General features: G+C 44.8%; 2 protein-coding genes across 2 annotated transcripts in view; both read right to left on the bottom strand.

Annotated features, from left to right (window-relative positions):
* LOC119440923 (coiled-coil domain-containing protein 149-A) overlaps positions 1–20762 on the bottom strand; it is a 22520-nt gene extending 1758 nt beyond the window's left edge. The window contains exons 1-8 of the mRNA XM_037705728.2: positions 20743–20762; positions 17829–17987; positions 17287–17343; positions 14117–14337; positions 11208–11329; positions 10003–10028; positions 9510–9685; positions 4529–4598 (exon numbers count right to left, since the gene is read on the bottom strand). Of these exons, the coding sequence (XP_037561656.2) occupies positions 4529–4598; positions 9510–9685; positions 10003–10028; positions 11208–11329; positions 14117–14337; positions 17287–17343; positions 17829–17987 (831 nt within the window). The 5' untranslated portion in view covers positions 20743–20762. The remainder of the gene's footprint in view (positions 1–4528; positions 4599–9509; positions 9686–10002; positions 10029–11207; positions 11330–14116; positions 14338–17286; positions 17344–17828; positions 17988–20742) is intronic.
* Positions 1–21169, bottom strand: part of LOC119441463 (autophagy-related protein 9A-like) — a 174978-nt gene that overhangs the window by 60156 nt on the left and 93653 nt on the right. The window lies entirely within an intron of this gene.

Raw genomic sequence — 21169 nt, forward strand, 5'->3', positions numbered from 1 at the left:
CTATAGGAACTACACAGCCACCGCATGACGATGGATGGTGCAACGAACAGCACCACACTGGTGGAAATTCCGTCAGTGGCATGTGAAACAGACGACACCCCGGAAGAGAAGTTTGAGTGCTGTGGGGTCTCACACGTGCTCTTGGGACAAAGGAACGACAACACAGTAGTGTAAACAATAAAAAGGGGATTTATTGCACTTTTCATACACTAATACACGCTAGCCGAATTACCACCCGGGTGCGCGACAGAATTACCACATGGGTGCGCGACAGATCGAGTAAGGCCGACTCATCTCGACCGGAGAGCGAGCGACTACGTTTGCCCCCACGCTGTGACACCATCGCCTAGTCGTTCACATGTACGGTCACACGAACGGTGGCGCATTCGAACGATCTGTGTTCGTCCATACCGGTGTCCTGCTCCTAGCCTCGCGATACGGTCTCGCGAAGCGGGCCGGCGCACGCTCGAAGCATCCGTGCGTGCTGCTCGCTGACCCCACCCCAAGAGGAAGCGCCTTCTTCCTTTTTCACCCAAGTATCCCCGCCGTTAGTGGCGTTAGCAATGCAACGCTAGTGCCATCTCCCGCAATACTCTGCAACCATACCAACCGCCGTAAAGCCACGCGGCGAAGCCAGATTACAGGAGACGGGAAGCCTGCGGGGAAAACAACATCAGGAGACGCGTGACAGTTGCGCATCCCACAGTGCATGATGCAATTGCGTCTTCTGCCACCGTTTTAACAGCGTACATTTCATAAGGAAATTTTTCTCCACAACTGATTGCGTGCTTTACAAGATGAAAGTGTACAAAAAAGCCATTGAATATAGTGCCAACAAAAAATTCAGAGCACAATCTAGAGTCTGGATAAAACATAATTTATGCATATAACTGTGACTCGCAAGTGTGCTCTCTTGGTGGCTCCAGTGATAACAACATGGGGACCGTCTCGCCAGTTTCAACAGACACAAGGCTCATCACATTACAATCATGTTATAGCTGTTTTTGGCTATGATCTTGCATAGTCTGTATGTCCTGATGTACAAACTCTGAAATGGTTCGTGTGTTGTGGGATGCATGGCAGCTCAGCTATGCAATGACAGGGAAACAGTCCATAGCCTGTTATCTCGCCAATTTTCGTGACAGCCTTGTGGACTCAAATGCTGAAAGCCTTGGATAAATAATTGTTGCTCACTGGCAAAGGTACATTTGCGAATTTTCATTGTACTTTCAAACTTCTACTAAAAAAACTCCTACTTTCAGGCTTATTTACTTGTTTACACAAAACATGTTTTTTGATGCAAACATCTGCAGCAAAGAATGGCAAAAATCTGCAGAATGGCTGCGGTGTGAATGGCAGAAGCCAGTTAAGGAGCTCACTCTGTTTGCTGGAAATCCCTGCCAGGACTGCTGTGCTTGCACGGCCACGGTTCTTCTCTGCCAGGTTCTGTTGATCCAGGAAATGCAATATCTTTAAATTAGGAGTGGGCGTATAGTTGAATATACAATTTCGAATCGAATTGCGTACATTCAAATAATTCGATCTGCAAATCCGATTTCGAAACGATCCCAGATATAACTATCCATCGGTTATAGCAACCACGTGTGAGTGGATTTACAATTTTCCGACCCTCCCTATGGAAACTGCTTCCAGATACAGCAAACGTTTTTTTAAATCGCTCTGCTGCTACAACGAACGCTTTGAACTGGGTAACGGCAAAAAGAGGGCACACGCGAAGTGCCAAAGCACGGAAGTGCGACCAAACTGGGCGCATGGCAGCGCGCGCCCCACTCCAGTCCAGCCGCGATGATGATCCGGCCTTCAAGATGAGCGAGTGACCACCTCGCGCGAAGTACGGAAGCCGCAAAGATGCTCACGCGTTTCATGGCATGCCTCTAGGGCAGAGGCATGGCGGAGACGTGCCGTTGTACAGCATAAGGAGCATGTGCCGGTGCAATATCGGATGCCACGACGGCGTCACTAGTTTTTGCGCAACTGTCCATGAGGCACCATGTGCATTACGCCTGTTTCAACGATTTGGCACGACCATCTATGTCTTTCCACCATGGGAACAACAACTGCTCAAGCGTTCCTGCTGACGCAGCCCTACAAGGTCCGAGTCGTTGAGAACACTGCACCACATGCTGCCGCCACGCAATGTTGCAAAGAGTCAGTGGTTCCTACGCTGTTATCCTGAGCTCACGATTCGGCGGTGCTTTTTTTACGCGTTGCCGATTGTGATAACAGTTCCAGTGACAATTTACCTTTCGAACATAGCATTCTTTTCGCCTGAAGTGACACAGGTTACGTATTTTATAGCTCTTGTGTGGCTGATGCGGAGTCGTAATGCTAAAACCATACTGTCCGAGACCTTCGCAGAATAGTAGTTTCGAAGTTTACGCTTTCAGCCAACGAGAACACTTCGCTCTTGTGTGCACAATACAGTCGTGTCTGTCTCGCTGGTAGTACATATATCACAAGCTCCCGAATAAAAAATGGCGGCTGTGCAGTGGCGCACCGAAGGGGGGGGGGGTTGTAACCCCCCCTGAGGCCGAGTTAAACCCCCCCCCCCTTTTGTTTAACCCCTTTCTTTCCTTGCGCCTTTGAGTACTGCAACTAAGATGTAAGACGTGCAATCGTCTGCACAAAGCGCATTTTTTGACAATTTCCCATGAAGAAATTGAAATTAGTGCTGTTTAGATGGTATTGGCAAACTAAGGCAAACTGTCAACCCCCCCCTCCTGGCAGCGATCCTGGGTGCGCTACTGGCTGTGCTTGCAGTTTTGAAATGACAGGTGATTGGAACCAGGCACCATTTTGAGAGAGCTACACGATAGCGCATTTCGTTCTTCAGATGGATTTTCTCACGGAAGTTTGCAGCTAGGTGCGCGAATGCACCGGCAACAAAAATTACACTAAAAATCTGGTTTTCTCACCAAGTGCTGCCGAATTGTAATTGGTGAAGCCAGCATCAGTGCTGTTAAATTTTTAGAGTCTTTAAGGGCGAGTCCATATATAACGAATACTCATATAATGACCACTTTTGGTGGAACTATCAAGTTCGTTATAAACGGGTTCGACTGTATTCGGTTTCTCAAACATTCGTTCTTTCGACGTCATATACTTGGTGAGTGACCTGGCTGTGGTCGGTGCCTTGACGCATGCAACATTCCACAGCGCGCGACCTCTATAGTTACAAGGCTCAAATACGTCAACTGGATGGAAGGAACAAGAAAGCAGCGCACATGGCAAGCACAGAAGCATGTATGAAGATCAGGATGATTAGCCACCAGAAGGCAAGCAGATCGTGCTGAATACGGAAGTTCAGTGTCCATGCATGCAGATTCACACCGTTTGGAGCTTTCTGCCCACATGCGAACACACTAACTTGGCACACATGCTTGCGGTAGCTGCCGGCTGGTCGAACGCAGACCCGAATGCTGCTTCAATGGCCGTTAATCTAACCCATACGTATGATCGCGCGAACCGATCACTGATGAGGCACATGCCGGTAGGAATGGCAGAAAGCGAGAAGCTTTTCCTAGCGGTTTGCGGCCCGTTATCACATCGGCCAGCGGAGATTTTTGTCAAGGGCACATAATTGGCCATTCAGACTGTCTAGACTGTTATGCCTAATCGGCGCTGCATCATCAGGTGTCAGCATCTCAAGTTATGGTTTCATACCAAATCAACACAGATCTATTCACTGGCTGCACGACCTCAGAAAGCCAACAAACCACCTCACCAATGAAAGGAAGTGTACGGAATGACCTTGTTCATGAGCGCGATATTTGCAAAACACCGTATACAGTGGTCCCTCATTCGCACACCATTCGTAGACGCACAACGGTCTGCTCTTGTGGCCCCGAGTGACCCGTCACAAGACTAGCTTTGAATTTACATGGCGGACTTGAAATTCACGTGACTTGCGCGTGATCACAGCTGCAGGCGGATTTACGCGCAGGGCAGGTGGACGCGGCTGGACGAAAAGGAGGGGAGGAGGGGCATTGCGCAAATTGCTGTCGAGGCCTCCGATTTGAGAGCTATCACACATTGCTACGAAGAATAATGTACACTTGCGGTTAGCCTGTCCAGCCCCGCCCATGGCCCCACCCAAAATGCCCGAAGTACCCAATCGTTAGTCCTGAAAGAGTGTCTTGGTGCAATTGTAGTTCTTGCGATTCCCTAAAGTAAGCTTCGCCGCAATAAAGCCCTCTTATGCAGTGAGCAAATGCAAGATATTGCAGTGAAGCACATTAAGAGTGGAAAGGGACCACGGTCACGGAACATAGTAAGCGTCTTTAATATTACGCATGCAAGCACCGTCTCCAATCACAGTACGAGCGCCGAGACGTCCAATATCTGTACTGGTAGCCATTCAAAGATGTTTCTATGTTGCTGTAACAATTGGGCCTCTCTCACTGTTATGTTTTCCGGCTGCTATGATTTATTGCCACAGTCCCTGGAAAAATGAATCATCGGGGTTCCACAGTAGTCATTTTGTAGGACATTATGTGCTTCCACCCACCTTGAACTTGTTGAGTGAGGCTGTGAGTAAGGTCTTCTCCTCTGGACAAGCTGCTCGCTCATGCATATACCTGGGACAGAAAAGCAGGGAACAGCCTCAGAAATTTAGCTTGGACCATCTGTTCGCTCTTTTAATTCTAGGGTGCTTTAAAAAGTGAACATTTCTAATCCAAATGCAGTGATAATGGCAATTCGACTGGTGTTTCAGAGCACCTGACAGTGCCGTAAGAGTAAAAAATGGGTACCTATTACAAAAATGAACAATCTAGAGTGATAATCTGGCTTATTATCACACTGGAGCACACCCAAGTTCACAGTAAATCTTCACTAATATCTTACAAGACTTCTGTAGCTCTGCTACAGCGCTTTCAAATGGATAGTCAAAGATGACATTACGATATATATATGGACTCCAAATACCGAACTGAACAAAGAATGTCCTGCATCTGAATTTAAAGAAAATGGGGGGAGGGGGGAGAAAGGCAACACAAAAAAAATCCCCCCCCTTCCTCCCCCAATATATACGACACTGTTTAGAAGTCCTTTTGACTTAGCAGTGTTAAAATGAACAAAATTGAACGCTCACTGCAGTCCATGTAAGTCAACCACAGGTATCAAAACACAGCGAGCCATATGCACGGATTTTTTTTTTTTCTTTTCTTTGTAGCTGGCAGGCTATATAATCATAGCAACTTGTAAATTTCACACCTATGGAATGTTGTGGAAATCGAATATCAAATTCTTGAATTGAATGTAGAGTTAAACCTCGATAAAGACCTTGAATATAACGAAATTCATGATACAACAAAGTATTTAACTTTTCATAACTCTTGTCAATAAAACATGATATTTAGAACCTCATTATAATGAAGTGTGTTTATATGCGATTTCCATATAACAAAATTTCACCACCACCAAAAATGAATACCCAGACAATAAATGGAAACTTCTGTGGACTCAAATGGTCAAGTGATTGAAGTGATTGTGTGTGGTACCACGCACATCTACTACTGTAGGTGCATAATCTCGAGTTTCAGAGACCCGCTGAAGCGAAAGGCAGACGAAGCATTCACTGCCCGCTTCTGGCGCTTTTCATGATAGTGTGTCCCAGTGTGGGCTAACTCAGCCCCGCGACGCTATCAGCCACAGGGGCGAGTGGACGCAAAGCGTGGCTGGCTTTGCTTAATTCGTACCGCCGATGCGATGATATCGTCGACGTAGCATGAAACCATATAATTATTGATTTCTCATTGAAATTTTTTTTTCCTTTGATTGCCCGTTAATTCGGAAAATCTTGTTTGTGGCCCCTTTCCGTGTAAGAAAAACTGATTGGCGAATGTACTATTTGCATAAATGGCTGAATTTATATACAACGAAATTTCAAATAACAAAGCAAATTGCCAATTTTACCGACTTCGCTATATCGAGGTTTAACTGTATAGAGAGAGAGAGAAAAAAATTTATTTACAGAAAGGCAGAGAGGCCTGCCTGAGCTGTAACTTGCTCTGGCCTGCTACTCTAGACTGGAGAAAGAGACGGGAGGAAAGGGCTAATGAATGATGATGATATGAGGAGGAGTGTGTACATACAAGTTTACAACGATGTGGCATCTCTAAAGAAGTGCATCCAGTCCAGTGGCTTGTGGAAAGGCTATAGTGGCAATGGTATCAGGGCTGCGCTGTTTGCATTGGGCTAAGGACCTAAAAAAGCTAGCTGATAGCAGCCTCTTATCGAATTTTGCAATGGAGGGGACCAGTTTGTGTGGTTCTTGCGGTACGTGGGACAAACGCAAAATAAAATGATCAAATGTTTCTGATATCTAGCAGTATCACAATTTGGGCTAATGTCACTGCAACCAATCATATGTCTATAACGCTTCGTGAATGCGACACCAAGGCGAATTCGGTTGCACCATGCCTCTTTGGCTTTTTTTGAGCTTGTGAGGAATGCGGCATTTCATTTCTGGGCCCCATTTATGCACTCGCTTGTGTTGACGATTGGTTGGGTCCAGTGCTCCAAAGTAAGATTGCGTATACGCAACGAAGTAGGGCATTTGTGTCTGTCCGCGAGAATGGAATGCGTACTTCAGTCGCATTATTTAAAGCAGCTTTCGCTTCAGCGTCTGCCTGTTCGTTCCTACACACCACAGTGTGAAGGTATCCACTGAAAGGTGATAATATGGCCATTTCTATTTGCATGATCGAGAAGCTCTGTGATTTTTACGTCATTGAAAATATGGGCCCCGCTGAGGACACAGTCAATGGTTTGAAGAGCTGGCTTGGAATCGCAGAATATCGTCCATGCGAGGAGGCTCCTTGGAGAGAAATCGAAGTGCCTCCCGGATAGCAGCAAGTTCTGCGGCAGTTGATGTTGACCTATGGTCTAGTTTTAAACTGCCGTGCGACGATCATATGTGGGATGACAAAGGCTGCAGTGGAGGCATATGGTGTGACAGAGCATCTGTATACACGTGTACAGTATCCGTATCTGATAAATGTCACACAGAGTAAGCTGCTTGAGGCCAATGGATGCAATGGATGTCTTTTTGTAATTCGGGAATCTGCAGAGCAACAAACGGTTTAGGCAGAAACCCACGGGGGTATTATCGGAATACAGTCGGGAGAAAATCTTGACGGTAGAATATTGATGACGCGATAGAGTCCTTGAAAAGCGGGCAACCTGGCTTGTGGCAGGGAGAGAGACAAAGGATGGTGTTTGTGTCGGGTCAACACGCGGAGGTACAGTCGAAGAGGCTCGCAGATCAAGTATACAGCAATCGGACAAGCACGAGCTTCCGTATAGTTCCATGGTTGACGTGCATCGTGGGAGGCCCAAACATGTGACAATGCTTGAGCTGAATGCTCTCCAGCTGTGCGCACACAACCAAGTTTCATGCTTGAGAGCGCCGGCATACGTACCGTATATATCCTGTGAATAGCGCTTGGTAGAGTTGGAGTAATGATGACTCGAGGGGTAACTGTGCTACAATTTACTCTGGAGTTCTCGCATTCCACACGAATAATGAGATTGTTGTCGCTTATGTGAAACATGCAGTGCCCTTTTCAACTTCGTTCCCCTTATTATCCTGTCATGTAAAGCTTTTTGGCAAGGCAATCGCAATACGGCCTTGATCACAGCACTGACTCACGCATCAGTGATACCATGTGACCCAACCGCCAAAATTTCACGACTGTTATGAGGTGCATGTGCTTCCTTCCCAATGGAAAGACAACGATGCTGACGAGGAAGAAATACACGGGCATGATCATGCAACATGACAGGGAAGATGTCATGACAGAGACAAAGAAGAAACACCAGAGAGCCTCGTGTGTCAAGCACAGAATTACGAAGCGGCACCACTGCGAAAGGAGAAACTGAGAGAGGAAGGCAGCAGTGGTGGAAAGAGCAGCTCGATCGACGATGGGTCTGGGCTCCTGCCCATGCCTGGTGCTCCTCAGCCTGCTGCTCAACGTTTAAAGTCTCGGGTGTCCAGTGGAGCACTAAATGCAGTCTCCCTGAACTTGGTGCTCATTCCTAGCGTGCCCTTGTCCTGTCACAATGCCTGGCCCCCTCTCCTCTTGGATTACCGCAGTCACGGCAGACACTGGATGCCCGCGTCAATCCAGCCATGGAACTTCCCGACACAACCAACTGAACTACGGTGATGTGTGAACATTGGAATTCTAGTCACATAGTTTGCAGACTAAGTCAGGACTTTGTACCTAAGTGTTTGTAGCTTATATCTTATTCACGAGTTATGTTTGGAGACTTATAAAATGCGTGTTTGTGTGTGCAACACAGGACGTACGTTTCATCTTTGCTTTCTCAATTTGGTTTACATTTTATAGATTCAAGAACCTTCTACGGTGAGAACATACCTACACCGTGGCAGTGACATAAATGATCAAATGTAAACAAATCCTATGCCAAGAAATTTCGGGCACTTTCTGAATCTGTCACATGAAAGGATGTTATAGTTCATGATTTGTGAGCATTCGAAGAGTTGAGGCATCGTAACATGCTTCCAGAGTCAATGGCTATCTAACAAAGGAAAAAAGCGAGACAAAAATGTTGTGCCAGTTCTCTTAAGTTGAATTAGGGTTGCTTTCTTTGTTCTGCACTTCTAAAGGCATACCACCAAAAGATAGACGTATTCTGTTATATAATTGTTAAAAAGTAATCAACTATCTTTCGAAAATCACAAATTCAATTAAAAAAAACATTCTATAGTTGTGGTACACTTTTTGAAATGCAATAAATCTAAATGCATATTGCAGAAATTGTGATCATATGATGACAACGACACATAATGTTAAGTCAGAAGGCTGCAAGGAGAGGATGCCACGCTCCCATAAATAGCATTGTCATTGGAGTGTGAAAAGGTAGCATCGGCAAGTTCCTTCTGTAGAAAAACCTAATAAAACCAACCAAACACAATTCTGTTCTTCATGTTCAAATGCAATGTAATTGCTTTTCATTATTAGAGGTTCACTAATAATTTGTGAGTTATTGGCTGAACATAACTGAATGTGGCTTGTGTGAGCATGGCAGCCTCACTCATCTCTCCATTTTTAAATAAACGCACAACTAATGCAGAACCTTTCACTTGCTTGCACAAATCCATTCTCAATGTTCGCATAATATTCCTCTAAATGCATTGCACTGTAAGTATCAGCATTGTGAAATTCCTTGCTTGTGTCCATGCGTTTCAAATTTCATTCTAGTTATAAAAGAAGAAGAAAAAAGCGCCATGTGAATGGGCACAAATGATGTCCAGCAATCACTTTCTTAAGCTGCACATGCCCATTTGAATCCATCGAATGCCACGCTAAGCCTGGAACCAGTCTGCCTTGACAGCCATAGCATGACAGCAGTAATCAACGGCTGCTGTCACCTGCTGCTATAATGCATACAGCACTGAAGTCGAGTGGCACATGATGAGCGGTCTCCACACAGCGAAGAGAAAGCCATCAGGGGCACACCTGTTCTCCATGAGCAAGGCATCAACGTCGAGCGGCACGTAGTCGGCACCTCCACGCAGTGCATGGTTCAGCTGCAGGTTGAGCCGGTCCACCTTTTGGCGGTACGCGTCCCCTGTCCGCACCAGTTCCTCTTTCTCGTCCAACACTGCCTGCAGGTCACCCTCCAGCATGGAGCACTGTAGGGACAGTGGATGACCATGCAATGAAGAACAAGGGAGGACAGACCAGATAGTCACATCTCGATATAATGAACACGGATTATACTCATAGAATATACAAATTAAATCTAAAATATTCTTTGCCGATACGCATGATATTCTTATTTTCATATTTCATTCACCCTTATATCTAATATTCGTTATAAGCAATGCATGGTTATAACGAATATTGGATATAACAAAGTCATTCGTGTCAGATACAACTTATGATAACAGATTCGACTGTACAGCTTTAGGTAAACGCTAAGCTGCTACGAGAGTAGCCTTGTACTCACTGCAATGTGCACACTGCCCTCTCCATCTTAGGCACGTGACAAAAGATGAGACAAAGTGTGGGGATTGTGAGTTCAGCACAAACGGGTGTGACTGCAATGCAGTGGTGTAAATTTACCTTTAAATGCAACTTCACTGCACATCGATTCATACTGCCGTGAAGTCGCACCTGAAGGAGGAACGCGCATATGTGCGTGCTCTGTGCTGCCAGAGAGGCCATAGTGACTATAGATACACAAAATGCTTCCCCCCCCCCCCTTCCCTGAGCTCACACCTTTTGTGGATACATACACACTTTATTAATGATGATACCTCTGGATGCAAACGCAAGCGGCAGCAAACTCAGACCAGCAGGGACTGACGAGCAGCACAGTGTCTTTAGATCACAGTGACTCTTTCAGCAATATGGCTTGCTGATTTCAAAGCCTGCTGTTAAAACCGTCAGAATAAACTTGCTCAAAGAAAGTATCTGTCTGGTGTCCTTTCACCATCAGGTTTCCAAGGGCATGATCATGGACCGACAAATGAAACTTCTCCACAACAAAATTTTTTCGTTAAACTTTACACATTAGTAAAATCATAGAACGAGCCTGAATTTGAAAAGTTACGAAAAATTATGGAGAGTTGGGAGGTATGCCTATCTCACTGTGCCTGAGTTAACGTTATGATACAGACCTGCCCTAGTATGCACCAATTTAGCATGCCAGTACTAAGATGAGTAAGTTGTTCCTGGGCATTTATTTCTTATGATGCAACGATCTCGCTCGCTTCATGCTCGCCTGATGGTGAGGCGTAAGCATTCACGTCACTCGTGGGGTCTGCTAAGGGCATGCACGTGTGCTCTTTTGCAATTCTGTTCTGGTTATTGGGTGAAATTGGCTGGAATTCATTACACTGCAGAAATTAACTGGTTATGAACTCCTTGGGTGACGGTCTTCAAGCTTTGCATTAGAATCATAATCGTTTCACTCTTTGGTTAAAAGTTAATTAGCCTAATTTTCACAATCACATTTCTAGTCACTGTCTCAAGACATTTTAAAAGGCGTTCCTGTACGGTAAAGACAATCTTATGGAAATCACCCCCCCCCCCCCCCGAACATATTTTCATATTTCAGGAATTTCGAATGCGCTTCTGAAACACAGTGCAAGGGCCCTGTGGTTGAGGACTCAGGCTCCGGCACCAGAGGGTGTAAGAGGGGCAACTCACCTTGCTGGAGCAACTCGAGCTGTCGCACCAGCTCCTGGCGGCCTGCTTTGCTGAGCACTGGGCCATGGATCGGGACAACGGCGGCTGCGGCGCCCTGCGCCTCCAGCTGCTCTCGCAGAAAGCTGCACAGGGGCACACACATTCAAAGCCAAGTATCGTGAGCAAGCCTAGCTGTTAATTTTAACCATTCACTCTACCGCCTAACCTAACATAAACTTTTTAACTATCGGATAAATTGTGCCAAGCCGAGGGTGCCTCAATTTGCATTGTGCAAAGGAGTCTTAGTGGTTCATGAAGCCCCAGCTAAGTGTAACTGTAAACTTAAGCAGGCACAAGGGGAAGGTTCCATTTTTGTGGTTATTGCTATGAATATAGTTCCTTGCAAGATGGGTTCAAGTTGCCATTTGGGCTTAGTGCAATAAGCTAACAGTACAAAATATAGTTCCCAGCTTGCTTGTCTTAACAGCAAAATTATTTTGCAATTACAGCAGTACATTGGCTCTCAAAAATATTTTGTAGCCCACACTATGAAATAAAATGCAAACATCTGTTCATGTTATGGTCCGCCTGGCAGAACGAAAAATTGCCACTGTCTGCTTACCCAGTCAGCGGCAAAAAAAAAAAAACAAAAAAAAAAAAAAAACAGCTCTGCGAGAGAAGCAGGCTGTTGGTGCTTTCAGAGTACAATACCCACTGCCACTGGGTACAGTGACCTGTTATCAAATGGCAGGTGTGAAAACACGGACACATGTAGAAATGAATCGGCCAACACAGATACCAACTATCAACTGAAAGGTCTCAGAGTGACAGAAAGTAAGCAAGACGCAAAACTTACCAGTGCATGCTCAATGGGAGGCAGCACCAACCTTTCAATCATGTTCACGTGCGGGCACTCAAACTAACTGTTTAGAATTCAGAATTTTATTTTATTAGTTCAGAATTAATTTAATTACAGCATACGATATACAAAAGCACATCCTAAAGTCAGTGATTATAAGGACCTCCCACACTCCAATACTATACTGTCTGCTAATTCTGTTCTGTTCAAACATAACAATTACGAAGTTTGCCTTATGGTCAATACATGACACATCATTAATAGCAGTAGGTAGCATGTTGCGTAAGCCAGCCCTATGTTATCTAGCACAAAGAAGAACAGTCGTGCCTAAACAGTTTGTATCTTTCACGAGTGCCCACAAGTGTCAATGATTGATGAATTGGCACTGCCTTCCCTTGGGCATGTGCAAATTACTTTTGTGTCTGCCTTCTTTTCCACCACAGTACTATCTTTCAGTCAATATTTGCACAGCCGCTTTTCCTACCAACTAGGTTAACTTTCAGTCCTTCTAAACAATGATCTGTGTTGTTCTAAAACTTTACAAGAAGATTTTGTTAACCGCAGCTTCTCCGCTGTTAAATATCACAATATTATATTTTTCGGTCTGCATAATTTCCCATGAAGTCGTTGCCTGCTTGATTTGTCTGGAAAAAATAAATAGAACTATCGTTTATGCACAAATGAGCCACTGTATAGATGTGTACTGGCTGAGTGAACTTGTGGGGTGGTAGTTGAAATGAAAGTTTGTTTCATCTTCTCCCTTTGATTTCACAAAATCTTTTCACATTAGTCAAACATGAGCGAAACACAAGTGAAACATGTGTGAAAGCATCCATGCCTGCACTCATCCTGCTGCACCAACACAATTTTGTTGTTGTTTTTTCAGTCGCTGACAAGTGACAAGACCAGTCCCACGCGTATCAGCAGCCAACGTGCGTAATCAGTGGTCCTTCATTTGTTTTCCTGACAAAACAGGCAAGTAACAGAGCCAAGAGTCTTGTTGAATGATGCGGACAAAAATATGCAGTCTCACTGACAAATGTGGGTGCAAACAAAGTACAGCTATAAGTGCAAAATATTCTTCGGAAGTTGGTAAAGTAAAGATGTAGGTCACAGTATAAAAGATCAGCAGACCAGCAATTCTTCTGGCTCTCAATTCATGTACTGCAATACCAGGAGGCTCTCGCAACACACTGCCATCTCCTCAAGGACTTCTTTGCGAAGCACAAAATGTTGCTGTCGTCCACTACAGTATTGCTCTGATATCTACTCACAGATACCACAGCCAGCTTTTCCAATTTCCAGCAACAAAGATGATAATATATTATAATATATTTTTACTTTTACTAAACAAACCGCGACAATTCCAATATTTAATTTACGTAATGATGTGGACAACAAGATGTGACCGGTGCGAAATTTGAGCCCCAAAAATCTAGATTTGAACGTAAAGTACTTCTTCAGTATTGAAATAAATGTGCCGGTCACTGGCACATCATTATACATAAGTAGGACAGCTCATGCCTCTTAAACTACTTTGATCAGGCTTAATAATTAGGCTTGGCAACTAATCGTGGCATAATAACACTTCGCATGGCCTTCTCTGCTAACAGGTGACAGGAGGTGTTCACACCCCCAGATTTCACACACACGAGTGAACTGTTGTAAGCATGTAATATGCCAGCCAATTATGTATAGATGGGGCCCTTTAGGAGAAGATTCATCCAGAAGGGCTAGGAGAAAATGTGCACGCTCACTGCTCTGCTCTCCAGAAGGTAACAAAAGGGTGTTCAATAGGTGGCAAAGTGAAGGACTGCATTTGCAACATTCTCATTGCACAAAGTGTCCCAAGCAAACATACTGAACATGCGAGTAGGCACTTGTGTCCGTTGCTTTGTTCCCATAGCATGAATTGGAGCACATCAAACCCCAGGGGTTGAGCAAGTTAAGGAAGCACAAGTGACAGATTGCTGGCTGCATTTCAACCTGCGGCAGATCGTTTGCTGGCGCACTGTTTAGCTGTGAAATACGATGCAAATGTTGGCATTAGAACATAGGAATAATAATTTACTGTTCTTTGTGCTTTTGCTTCAGGTATGGTGCATCAGCTTGCACGATTCTTGCTGCTTTGCCCAACTTTTTCTCTGTCATTTGTGTGTGTGTGTGAAAATACGAGAATTCACATGCCTTGCCATCTTCAAGAGACTCCCGGAGTTTCTGGGTGAGTGACTCGTTCTCAGACTGCAGTTGCCGGTTCTGCTCCTTCAGGTCACATAGTAGCTGTGCCAAGCTCTACAACCAAAGGAGAAGTCAAAAAGATTACTTTGACTATGCACATATTAAGGTAACCCAGGGGCCATACTTTGAAAGTATTCTTTTTTATTTTGTTCGTTTCTCATCTTACGCTTCACTGAACTGAATGGTGAATCCAAGTGATAACAGCAAATGAAAATGAACAGGATCTTCACAAATTCTGGTCCCAGTTTTTAAACTGCTTCTTTTGTCCGGAAAACCACGTAAGACAAGTACAAGCAAAGAGCGGTGTCACAAAGCATTGCAATTCCTCATTGTACGATAGCGCCAAGTACCAAGTGTAGTCAAGATTATGGACAGAAGATGAAAATAAGGTGCCATATGCATTAATTAACTTAAACTGTCCGTAGAGATGGTACAGCTATATATCTAGCATATATGCCATCAGGTAAATATAGGCCCAAGTATCCCAACAGACGAACAAGGAAATAATTTTCATGCAATCCTCTACATGCAGGAGGTGGCAACAGTAAATGGGGCAAGGCCACTGAAGATGAAGTGCCCTTAGAAAGCCCGCCTCAAAGAGGCACAGTTCCGCACATATTTTGATGCATTCAAGTACGAAACGCTTGTCGTGAAGACAAGAAGGAATGCAGAACAAAATTGCCCCCACACAGTCAAGAATAAAATGTTTGCCTCAAAGCAGCACTATATATACCATATTCTTCATTGAGAAAACCAACGTCCTTTTTGGATATGGTGGACATGGATATGCACGTGCCCAATGTGTGTGCCATGCATGTCAAGCATTTGCATCTATGGTTGGTGACAAACTGAGAATTCAGTGCAAGCTCCTCCGACAAAAACCTGCTCCCTGTGCCTCCATGCTTTGAAACATAATTGATGCCAACATTTTTGCCTATATGCAAAAGCTGCCTAATCGAAGCAAATTATTTGTAAAAGCCCACAATTTGAATTTCTCTCTTTCAACCTGTTGAAGCAGGTTTTTCTCACCCTCCAACCATTGTTGTTCCCCACCACTTACAACAAAGGATGTAGCAATTTCGCCCGTCTTTATCGGAAATTTATGAACCACCTTGCACGCACTTGTTAAACCTTTCAAAGTGGACAGAGAGCCAAGAACACCACCACTATTCTCACATTGTTTACATGCAAGCATCGAATGTGCACACAACATGCCGGCAGGGAGGCACAGCCTCTTGTCAGCAGTTAAGCAATAAAGCAGGTGCTCTAGACTGAGCAATCATGGGTGAAGCAAGAAAGGCACATGCTTCCAAGGTGACATAAATACAAGAGAGAGAGAGAGAAATGAGGTGGGAAAGGCAAGGAGGTTAACCAGAACAGCTGGTTTGTTACCCTGCACTGGAGGAAGGGTAAGGAGAAGTGAAAGATGGAAAGAATAGCGGAGAGATAAAGCAAAGGCACGAAAAAAATACTAGAGGAGTTGGGGGATGTCTGTGAGAACTACAGTCTCTCTAATAGGCCACTCGAACGTAAAAACTTCAAGAGTGCCTTGACCAACTTAGGCTGGTGTTCCAGGAATGTCTGCTCCGAAAGCAGCCTGTCATCAAGACGGGCCAGCGTGGTCGCCAGTGACTGCCCACGTGTGCTGTATTGTGGACAACGGCAAAAAACGTATTCAAAAGTTTCCTCGCCACCGCAGTGGTCATAAGAAGCACAATCTTCACTGCACCAAACAGCAAGTTCTAGAAGAAAAATTGATGGATGTGGAGTCAACTCTACCCCTTACTATGCACACAAAAGTCATTACAAGACACCCGACAACTCCTGCTGTCTTTCAGCATGACACACAAACCTGTTTGAAGGCCTCAATGATATAAGCAGTCTTCCACTAATTCGAATATGGTTAATTCAATAATTCGGGGAATTAGATCCTGATCAAAGGCCGGTGCCCACGCATTTCTACGGGCCCAACTTTCGTTATTTGAATCCTAAAATTGGCCTTCGCTTGATAATTCAAGATTTACCCATCAGCGAGCACATGCCTGCCCCCTATAGTACCTTAATAACGATCCCTTCAGTGGCAGCATCTGTCTTGACAGAGCTTAAATGACAGTGAATGCATTGAACAAACGTAATCTCCAGTCGAAAATGCCTATTTTCGACATGCCCTAGGAAGATTTTGAAGCCATAACTGTAGCTCACAATGTCTGATTACGATATTTACACGATTCTAATACGCTCCTTTTTTTTTTTTTTTTTAGAAAATTGGGAAAAAATTGCCTGCGCGGTGATCAGTTGTATATGAAACTAAAACTGACTTCGCGGCATTCATATGCTTTACCGCATACACAAGTGTACTGCACGAAGCTAACTTAAGAAACCGGCCACCATTGTGCAACACATATCAGACCCTTGCCCTAAAGAATCGGGTGCACATAGATTTCTACTTCATTTAGAAGCTTTAATGTCCTTTCTATGTTAGTTTTACACTTTGGATGTATAGAATGTGAGCGTGCGTTTGCTTCGGGGGAGCGTTTGAATCGGGCAAATGCTGCCAAATGAATCAGCAGTGTGTTTCTGCATTTTTTCTGCATCTTGATCATTTCAACCTGCTGGATAAGTCGATAAATTTTGTTTATCCCACCAGGGTCCGAATTAACGGAAGTTGACTGTACTCCAAAAAGTTGGCCTTTAGAGTGGCATCACAGAAATGAACAAATATAATTGGCTGGTGCACTTAAAGAAGTCTCTGAATTGGGCAGTGGTGGATTTTTTGTTGTACCCTCAAGCTGTCACTAACTATAGGCCCAGGCAGCTCCACAGTTACTGTGCCCAAGACTGTGGCCAGCTAGACCAGCAATAAACCATGTTCACCTGCAGGCAGTCTTGTATTATGTATATTCTTGCTTCCTGAGTGCAGCCAGCTTAGGGCTGTGCATAGTGACTTTAGCTACATGGTCTTGGAAAGAGCCTGGCAGTATTGAAAATAAAAATAAAACTCACCTTCTCAGTCTGGCCCTTGAGGTTCTTGCCGTCGTACACACTTGCTATTGTTGGACCCTACAAAAAAAGTTCAAGCCCACGGCATTCATATATATTGCCATTTTTTAGAGTTGGAGGTTTTCAGAGTAAAGCCTGCAGACAATATAATGTCCCCCCTTTACATTCATGACATTTAAAAAATGTCACGTGAGTTACCATGCAGTTTAAAAGTTACAATGAACCAGCCTTGCTACGAGCAAGACAGGGCATCGCCATGTCACTCAACGTGCAAATCTGCTTTTACGCAAGCTAAGTGGAGGAACAGTCAAACTTATATTTAACTTGGATTTCTTTCCATCTTCACTGGACCATCTTCTGATGTGACAACAAAATACAGGGGCTGGGTGCACGCCTGGGTGCACAGCGCACATGTACCCTACACAGATAGCAAGGGCACACAGATTTTTTTTCTGCAAATTTACAACTCTGTCAACTTCTGAGGGCACTTGTATGCTCTGATGTGCTAGAAACAAGCCCCGCAAAAAGACCAAGGGCAGACTAACCCAGGCCTGGAGGCGTCTGCGTAGCTCGCCGTGACGCTCACGGAGCTGGTCAGCCATAAGCTTGAACTGGTCCCGCTCGCTCTGGCACTGTTCCAGGTCACGTGTGAGGATGAGAAGGGCCTCTGCCTTGCTCTCCAACCGACATTGCAGCACGCCCATCTGCAGCCCCCAGGCATGCAGGTTGCGTTATGTCACACAGAGTGCAAGAGCTTCCGTGTTAGTCAGGTCACCGACAGAATAGACATTAACTAGATGTTATCCTTCCAGTTGGAAGCATTTACCATTAAAACTTTTATTGCGATAGCAATTATATGGACACTTTCACCGGATTTCTGCCGTCGGCGTCGCCGTGAGGTTCCGTATAGATAAAATCTTCGCCGCGCGCCGTATGCCCGAGGAAGCGAAGCGTGCGGGGACGCACGCTGTCACGGAGAGCGAACGCACTCAATCTTCCACACGCAAGCAAGGAAAGCAAGGAAGCGGGAAGGAGCGCCGGAAGGAGCGGGGGGGGGGGGGGGGGGGGGGGCGCATTTCTACTCTGCCAACAACCGCGCTCGTCGCTCGTCCGCACCGTCTCTTATCTCCACACGGCTCTGACCTTTATGCTCCGTGCATTTGCCGCTCAGTTTCCGTTGAAGCGATAAACCGCACGTACCTTCACCCGCTGCGACGATATGCGCTTACTGCCAGCGTTTTGACAGTCGTTGTCTGCAGTCATTCAGTGTGATCTATTCATGTTTGTTTGTGCGCGCTCACACCACAGTTAGTAATAGTCGGGCCACATTTTCCAACGCACGCTACACATGCAATGCTGCCCGGATCGGCAGTGCAGCGCTACAGGTGTGTCCCTTCGCACGCGCTGCCCACGGGAAGCGCTTCTCATCAACACCACCGTTTCACAGCGCCTTCTCGTGGTCATCGAGTGTCTTTCATGTCGGTCTACTTACGGCGCAGCACACCTGCTTACTTAATCACTCATGTTTACTACAATTCACATTGCTACCAAAGCCGCTCACCTTCGTATGACATTGCTGTGTTGCTATCGCATTCATTGCTTCGCCCTTAGGGCGAAACTGTGACATTTTTTTATCAGTTGGTCAAGTGGGTTTCATTCCTCAAGCAACAGGGCCATGAGAAATGTCACTACAGGGAGCTCCGGAAGCTGCTTTACTAAAATGAGTTAATCAGGGATATCAATGGGAAATATTTTGGTTTCCAAGGACAGAGGGAGGCAGACAGGAACAGCCGGCCTGAAGGACATACATTACGCATGAATAGACTGGTGTGTCTGTTCATAGTTGCCACAAAGGAATGGCACCATTGCCTTGGTCACTGTGAATACCAAAACCGAGTGTGTCTGTATATGTTCTCATGGCACTTCTAGTCATATATCTGTTTCAGCCCGATCAGGACTGTAATGTGGCATTTATTAATATTCTGCTTACGACCATACTTGTTAAACATTAGTTATTTCAAACAAGATGTGTGGTCCCAGGAAGGAATGTGATCTGATGGTATGTGCTATTCTTTACACATGTGAAATGAAGATTTTTTTCATAAAATAGGTGCCCTTTGTTCACCTGCTGCTGACACTATAGAAACTGAAATGAGACGAGCTGCACTTTCATATGGATACACACGACTGAAATGACTCAACTCTTCAGGCTGCAGTCACTGAATTACCTGTACAATACAAAACAATACAAAACATGCATGAAAGGGTTTGTACCCCTTCATTTTATATTCATACAATCCAGTGTAAAATTCTTCAGCTGTTCAGTCAAAGTTACCGAGCATCACCGTCCTACAGCATGTGAAGTGCATTTAGAAAAATTTTCATTGTGATCACAATCACAGCCCTCAGGGTACCCATATACTTATATAGCCTCTCTAACTGCATCTGTAGTTTATTCGATGATCACGCTTGCCAGTATCTTTAATATGCACTGAGGTACCAGTCATTAAACCGTACAGTTTCACAAAATAACTGCCACCCACAATAAATCTCACCTCAGTGTCTGATCTCAGTGTCACAATTCATGCTTCATGGTCTGGTATTCATTTACTCGAGATTATTATTATATATTACACTGCTCATATGATTCCATTACAATATACACTAAAGTAGCTGTTTTGCTGCTTTGGCTGTATGACATCGGCCACTTTGAATTATCCCATGATAATCTTTAAGCCCGCCTCTCTATCTCAAATTTTGCAGGTTACCTCTTTCTTGCATACAACCTCAACTCCTAGGTCCCCCTAAAGTGGCTGTAACAATTTTTCAGACGACTGTATTTCTATGTCCAGTGGTTTTTCTAGCAGATAATTTCTCACATCTGGTCCTGCCAGCAGCACCAGAGTGATAATTAAGTAAGTACACTATAATATCACAATCGTTTGATAGTTCTGACATAATTCAATACAGTTAAGCACATAATTCGATACTAAAAAAAAAAAAAAAAAATGAGAGTGACCACATAACCTGTAATCATATGTATACGTACATGTAGAGTCTAGATGTTAGTGGCACATATATCCACTCTGGGGGATTGGCCAATAACTGGGTATAGTTCAATATATCAATAATCATATGTGCATACAGTATGGTACCCTAAAAATCGTGTGGCGCAGTTATGATTGTCTAATTCTGCTGCAGTATAATTGCCCAACTTCACTGTAACTCCGAAATTTCATTCGGCTACGCGCGCTGTACGTAGAGTATGTATTTTTTCAAATTTTACTTCATTCGACCTGTACCTTTTATGCGGGCTTTCACGCACCAAGGATCCCGGCTATATTCAACACAAATCGAGCTACATGCCAAAATGGAAACTCCTATTATGTTAGAATGTCGCCCCGTGGCACCCTGCACCGGTTTATAATATATCAATGCGAGAAGGTACACAGGCAGTACCGAAATTCAATGCTTTGAACTCCGGCTTGTGCGCGTGTCAACGAGCATCAGTGTGCAGCTGGGGAGAGCGCTCAAGCCCCATCGCATTTAAAGCTAACAGAATAATTAGTACGTGTATGAACTTTACGGGTACCTAGCGCGCCGGCGCTTTGTTCCCAGACATGTGCGCGGTGTCTTCCGTTAATTCAAAGGCAGCGGCACACACAAAAGTAGCAATGCACCATTGATCCGCGCACTGCAGATACACGCAGCCTTCTCGATCTCACGTACAGTTAAAGATGAGCGCTAGATTGCAACAAACGCGCGGTCTTCCAAGCACACGTCCCGCACCTAGCTACAAGCTGTGCAATACTCCGTGAGTATCAGTAGCGGCAGCTGACCCGATCGTACTCGCCAATGCCAGTCGTGACAGTCGCAGCTGTCGGTG

Source organism: Dermacentor silvarum, chromosome 2, assembly GCF_013339745.2.
Source record: "Dermacentor silvarum isolate Dsil-2018 chromosome 2, BIME_Dsil_1.4, whole genome shotgun sequence".
In the NCBI taxonomy this organism is placed as follows: Eukaryota; Metazoa; Arthropoda; class Arachnida; order Ixodida; family Ixodidae; genus Dermacentor; species Dermacentor silvarum.